Genomic DNA, 7,133 nt, shown 5'->3' on the forward strand with positions numbered 1-7,133 from the left:
ACTGATTCTATACGTAAGAGCCTGTTCTGCTTATGGTCAGTTTTTAAATCGAAGCAGGCTACTGACAAACAAGTTGGTGGTGTAGGGGTTCCAACAGTCTCGTTTAAAGTCAACATTTCGCAGATTTCTATTAGGTATAACGATCTAGTTTGTCAATACAACTTATCATTGGGTCAAATGCTGTCTAACGTGTTTGATACATATTGTTAGGCCGTTCTTGGTACACTGATTTTGACTACGGATAACTCCGTTTACCTGATCAAGATATAGGGCTCACGGCGGATGTGACTGGGCGACAGGGGCTACTTACTCCTCCTAGGCACCCGATCCCGCCTCTGGTATATCCAGGGGTCCATGTTTGCCCAACTCTCTATTTTACATTGCTTGTAGGGGTTATGAGATTGATCACTGTTTGTTATCTTCACCTTTCATATGATTGAGAAAATATAGTTTGCATGCTTGAATTACGGGCTTGATATAACATCTCAGCAGGAAGTAAACGTGCGTAGAGGAGATTAAGAATGGGAAAATACGTGTCCTCGCGCTCATTTAGTGATTGGATATCCATGCATTTGTGAATTATAGTGTTAATGAAACTCGTCCGATAATTGATTGATATGGATATCCTCAAAACGTAGAGGGGGTCGAAGAAATTACTGCTTTCTATTGTATATGTTTTGCGTACTTAGATGCAACGCCTGGTGTTGTTACCACAGAGGAATATGGTTCAATATAATATCTATTATGCAAATAAGTCTGTAATATTAAAAGACATATCTCATGTTTTCAAAGTATTCAATATTATTTGCATTTTGTCTTCATTATAAAATTGATTGTTTTGATTGATTAAATGATGTTTTCCGCTACACTCAACCGTTTTTCAGTTATCTGGTGGCGCTCAGATTTTATTGGTGGACGAGAGAATCCAGATACAATGTACCTGGGAAGAGACCACCGACCTTGCGAAAGTAAACTGGGAAACTTTCTCATATACCGGCGCGAGTGGAATTCGAACCAGCGTCGAGCAGAGGTGAGAGGCCGTGTGATTTTGAGCGCGATGTTCTAACCATTCGGTCCTCATAGTAATTAAGTCTAATAGTTCGTTCGCCGAAATATTGCGATAATTAACAACAATGCAGACTTCAATCTTAGTTCCGAATTCAAAAAGTCTAGTGAATCAATTGGGTGGTCACTTGGTACGGTGACGTCATATGCGACCTTCGACGAACTTGTTGTGAGAGTAGTGTTAGATATTTTTTTTTAAAAAAAACTTTGGTTTTAGGTGCATAATTTATTCACCATGAACAATATTTATTTCGATGTTGACAAATTTTCAGAGTTATATGTCTTAGCCACCCATGCATACAAATAGCGACAAGAATGTAACGAGTAGTTGCAGAGCAAATCATGTTTACATGGGGTCGCTATCTAAACACTACTTGGTTATATTATTCCTTTAAATATATGTAATTAACGTTGTGTTTTTAAAAAAATAGTGCAATTATAACTAGATTTATTCGTGGAGTAGATAAAGTATCATACAATATTTCATTGCTATATCAGATTGAAATAACAACGAGGCCTACTCTCTCAGACGCATTTCGAAATAAAAATATTTAAATAAAAATGATCACATCTATACTGGAAATTACAATACTTAATACCCATCAAAAATTTCTTTATCATTATCTTTTAATGTGCTCGTTGCAAGGAAATGAGATGACGGTGTTTATAACTTAGTCTAAATACGTACACCCTGCACGTATTGTTGTTACGCGCTCATTAAAAAGGGAAGCATCATAATTCCATTCAGAGTTACGAAATACAATATTCCATTATACATAATTGAAAGTTCTTTCTTTTTTTTTCTTTACAATTTCTGTAAATCTACCAATCGATACAACATTGTACCTAAGCCTATATGTTACAAGATGAAGGTCATTTGGTGCAAGTGTGTATTGAATTTGATTGATTGATTAAATATTGTTGAACATCCTTCTCTAAAATATTTCACTCATATGGAAACGTCACCATTGCCGGTGAAGGGCTCCACAATTTAGGCCTATGCTCGGCCTTTGGGCAGAGAGGAATCTTTATCGTGTTACACCTGCTGTGACACGGGACATCGGTTTTTGCAGTCTCATCCCAGGGACCGCCAAATTTAGTATCCTCTATCGACAAGCAAGGGTTACTGAGGACCTATTCTGACCCGGATTCTCACGGGACTATTGAATTTGAATACCGATCAGAACGGAATTGATATTCTGTAGGCCTATATGCAGCAGTGCTTAGCGTCGATAGAACCATTTGCTCACAGTTTATCTAGGTCTCTTTCCCAATAGCCTTTTCTTTTAAAAAAAAAAGTATATAGGTTCCTTATGGGAAAGTCCTTGCGCCGACAAAACTTTTTCCCCCTCAAACCTTCCTTGGAAAATCAAAAAAAAAAAAGAAAGAAAGAAACTCAGTTTAAATCCTTTCTATTGACAGTTAGAACACCCTTAAACGGCATAAAACACCCTAATGCAGTGTTATTTATAAGCCGTTAATTTGATGATTGGCTCTTCTGTCCATTATATATAATTTGTTTATGAAATGGCTAACAGCTGTTTGACAATAATTTCAGCTTGTCCATCGAACAACTGTTTCGAAACCTTCTCGTTCGAGATGGCATATAACGTCACACATAATGGCACGTACAATATTGCATTAAATGATTTGAATTTCATCGCTTTCAAACTCGATAACTACGCAGTGTTTTATTTAAAGCACATGTAAAGTAGTTTTAGGCAACTAATATTACTAAAAAAATCAAAAAGTTAAAAAGTGTCCTTTAATAAATGCGAAACTATGACATTTCTACTCTGAATTAGCAGCCCTTCATAAATGGTCTTCACCTTTCATATCATGGAGGTATTTCAGAAAAGAAAAACATGACTTACGGTAGGAATCCCCAGATTAAACATATGACCCTGGCGTTATTTGTGTTAAAGTTTTCCAAACATAACGCGTTTCCGTCGCGTTGATAAACGGTTCCAGTTCCGTCAGAATCAGCTTTGATACCCGAGTATTGAGGACTGAGTGCTTTGGCATTCCAACCCACTGTATCAAAAATAAAAACATGACATCTTTATTCTTATTTACGTAATTAATCTTTAAAAATGGTATGTGAATATTGGTTTGTTATTAACGCAAAATTGTAAAACCATTGCAAAATATCAAGATTTACTACACATGTACATACCAAAAGGCTCTGAAAGAGTTTGACACAATTTTACATCGCAATGTATTACATTTCATTGTGTTGAAATATCTAAACAAAAATACCGACACATTACAACCATTCGACACTGGACAACACGGTAACAAATGTACATTGCTCTTTTTTCTGACAAACCTGTGTTTTTAACATCACTAGTGGATGTTCGTTCACCAGGTACACTTTATCGATCGATCGATCGATCGATCGAGAGAGAGAGAGAGAGAGAGAGAGAGAGAGAGTTACGGGTCTTAAGGATATGACCTTGAAAGTGTGAAGGTTGGCATGAAATTACGTAATAGCCTCACTACTACGGCCATATGTGCCATGTTGGGGTCAAATTTTGAGATTAATCAACTATGGCTGGTGACGTCTCTACATGAATGAAATAAGCATTGATGTAACGACCGACTGCATGGCGTTCATGCTGATTGTATTACCCAAAAGAACATGTTATGAATATATAAACCAGCCCGATTTTCAACATTTGAGTTGTAGCAAGTTATTCCATAGCATGTATTCTAAACTACTTTAGCTCTCTGTAGATAAGGGCGAACTAATTTGGTTCACTATTCTTAGGGATGAAATATACCCAGGTTTTCTGAAATCAAACTTGTGGATTCTTGCAACGAAGCAGCAATTTATCCCCGATGTTATCAAATGTCGTGTATAATTGAGCACTACTCTTTTCGGATATTATAAGACAAAAATAAACTGATGTGTCTTAATTTTGTAGACCAGGGAGACAGTAAACATAGTTAGAATACTTTACTAACATCCTCCATGTATGAATGAAATTGATGCGATATTTTTCTTCTCTCCGAGATCCACCTGTAACCACGCCTCCTTCTGACCGGAAGCTGACAATGCGCAGTCCAAGGGGTATGTACTGGTATCGCCATCTACCGCTTTACCGGGTGTGAAATCATTATCATTGTATCTGGTACTAATTCTTGCACTTTTTCCGTATGCGACATTTACTAAAGCATGAAAAAATGTAATGCATTTTCTTGCAAATAAGATAGTTTATAAAGAGTTTCAAGCTGTACTTGTCGATTAGAAAGAACAATCAAATCCATTATATATCATTAAACTTGAAAACAAAACATAATGAAAATCTTACCGAATTGCTGATGAGTACTGTTGATTAAATGAAATAAACCAATCAAGTAGTAAACAATATAACAATCCATGAGGAACAGTGTTAAGTAGATCAACTTTTACTTCCGTATTCTAAATCATCTACACTGCTGGTTTATTTCTCTTTATAGCCTTCCTTTTTATAAAACATATTACCCCTGGTTATATCTCTGAAGCGTGAATGTATATTGAAATAAAGTTAATGAAATATTCCCTGAGCAACAGAGCATTTCTAATCCCTGTGTGTTCGTGAGGCAAAACAACCTTCCGGTTATCAAGACACAATGCACAAATGTTAATGTAGTGTGTCATATGTAACCGCACCATGTGAAACTCGATTTCTAACTTTTAACCCTGGATATCATAATCTGTGCATTCAAATTTTTGTTAGATCGGGGTTTTGCCGTTCAATTTTTATCGCAATATTAAGTCGTCCAAAAGTTCATATGCTGTAATTAACATGGAGGATAAAAAATGGTGGACTTTTTATTGTATCAATTTATGTGAAATTCCTTCAATTTTCAATACAGTCTACTACAATGTCAGCTACTTACAATTTTAATTGCAGATGTCCATAATTCAGTGTTTTATTCATTCATCACGATAAATTTGAAGTAAAAGATGTGTTTGTGAGACCCACAGACGATTTAAGGTCATGGTATCTTAGCTGTAAAGATGGCTGAACTCAAACACCACAACTTTACAAAATATTTTTCAATAATGTAGAGTCAAACCAGTATTACGGGGAACGCTAAATGATCATTTCCCCACTAAACCGAACAATATTTCGGATAAGTATATGTATAAAAAGTATTGATATCAACATAGTAGGCTCCCGCTTGGTTGTTTTACGTTCCTTCAAGAGTTCTTCACTCGTAGTTAGATCAGATGAAGGTGAAGAACCACAAATTTAAATCTGTGCTTAGCGCCCAGGATCATATCAGTGGGATTTCTTTAATGTACCAACGCCCACTGCGATAAGGGGCCTCCGTTTTTAAGGTGATATGAAATCCCATCATTTTCAATTCTAAATGCCGAGTGTTTGGCGAAGGAGCAACTACTACTGTTGTTTCCGTCTTAAGTTATGTCAGCATTTCGCAAATTCTAAGGTCTTTATCACGATCTAGTTCATCAATACAACCTATCATTGGGTAAAATGCTGTCTGACGTGTTTCATGCCGATTGTTAAGTCGTTCTTGGCACACTGACTTTGATGTCGACAGGCGATGCTTACTCCTCCTAGGCACTTGATCCCACCTTAGATGTGTCCAGAGGTCCGTGTTTGCCCAACTATCTATTTTGTATTGCTTGTAGGAGTTATGATAATATATTGATCACTGTTCGCTATCTTCACCTTTCATTCATGACATCATTGCAGGCAAATATAGTAGTGAAAAGATTCAACACCATAGTTATGGTGATACAAAGTTCAATGATGCAATTGATCAGATGACCAATCGACAGTAGGTGCTTACTCCTCCTAGACACTTAATCCCACCTCAACTACTGTAAATGTATTACATTTGGCTGTGTATTCTATTTAGCGCCTTTGGCGGACCACGGTTTCCGCTAAATCAAGTACGTCGCTAAATGCCATCCGTAAATCTAGATGTTTAAAGTAATTCAGGAATGCGCTAAATCAAATCTACGCTAACTTATTGAAAAAGCGATTTCCGCCAAATATCGTACACGCCAAATATAATACGTTTACAGAATGTCCGGGAGTCCGTGTTCGGCCAACTTCCTATTTTGTATTCTTTGTAGGTACTATGACATATTTTCACCTATCATGATAAATGATAATATAGGATGTACTCTCGTGGTAATTCTACCGTGAGTGAGTCTCTATACTTTTTAAAGTTCTAAATATGAGAATGCGTGTTTTATTTTGTATGCACAAATTAGCACATTAATATGTGTTTTGGTTCTTGTTGTTGTAAATAAACTAACAAAAATTAATTAACAAAACTTAATTAAAACAGTTACCTTTACTCTGATTTTATGACATCCATGATGACGTTACGATTTTAAACAAACCAGTTCAAAGATACGCGCATTGTACGATGTCAGACAAAGAAAATTACTTATATACAAGCACAACCACACATGGTGACACAGTACTGTGCATAGTAGTAGACGATCAAAGAGGAGGATGGTGAAATAATGTTAGTGATGTAGTATCCGAACCAGAGGCTGCTGATATAACATTGAATGAAATTGTAAGTTCTTTTAGTATGCAAGCCATATCTTTTTATGAAAATAAAATCTACAAACTAAATAGATAGGTCCCCAGATTGATCTTCAATATCCCCGTCTAAATCAGTCACCATGAGCAAATATCGCTACTAAAGTTCAATGTATTATTATCGAACTATCATTTTGAATAAAAAGTGTAATATATATCATTGTTTTTAAAAATCACTAACATAAACAGTGAATTTCATTTAAAAGACTCCAAAGGGAAACAGGGTTCTGTCATTTGAAGAATTATGGTGTACCGTTCGTGTACAAATTAGTTAAAACAAAAGATAAGATAATTTTGTTGAATAGATACATGTTTATATGTGTTTCTGCTGCACCAATAGATCGATAATTTGTTTCTGATCGGTTCTGGAAAATTAAATTATTTTATCAAAAGTTAATCTTAATCATTCCTTCAAAGTTTAATTGTCAAAGAGTTTTAATAATGTTAAGATTTGTTTATAGGGTATTGAAAATGCACATTTCCAATTTTACA

General features: G+C 35.7%; 2 protein-coding genes across 6 annotated transcripts in view; both read right to left on the bottom strand.

The window, feature by feature from the left end:
- LOC125663244 (receptor-type tyrosine-protein phosphatase U-like) overlaps nucleotides 1-4,653 on the bottom strand; it is a 64,436-nt gene extending 59,783 nt beyond the window's left edge. For 2 of the 5 annotated variants that reach the window (XM_056146161.1, XM_056146159.1), the window contains exons 1-3: nucleotides 4,380-4,646; nucleotides 4,033-4,236; nucleotides 2,940-3,099 (exon numbers count right to left, since the gene is read on the bottom strand). In XM_056146161.1, the coding sequence (XP_056002136.1) occupies nucleotides 2,940-3,099; nucleotides 4,033-4,236; nucleotides 4,380-4,449 (434 nt within the window). In that variant the 5' untranslated portion in view covers nucleotides 4,450-4,646. Of the gene's footprint in view, nucleotides 1-2,939; nucleotides 3,100-4,032; nucleotides 4,237-4,379 lie in introns of all 5 variants that reach the window. The other 3 variants (XM_056146163.1, XM_056146158.1, XM_056146160.1) reach the window with 3 other exon arrangements.
- Nucleotides 1-7,133, bottom strand: part of LOC125662394 (uncharacterized) — a 1,158,266-nt gene that overhangs the window by 890,231 nt on the left and 260,902 nt on the right. The window lies entirely within an intron of this gene.

The sequence above is a fragment of the Ostrea edulis genome, chromosome 8, assembly GCF_947568905.1.
Source record: "Ostrea edulis chromosome 8, xbOstEdul1.1, whole genome shotgun sequence".
NCBI classification, from domain to species: domain Eukaryota; kingdom Metazoa; phylum Mollusca; class Bivalvia; order Ostreida; family Ostreidae; genus Ostrea; species Ostrea edulis.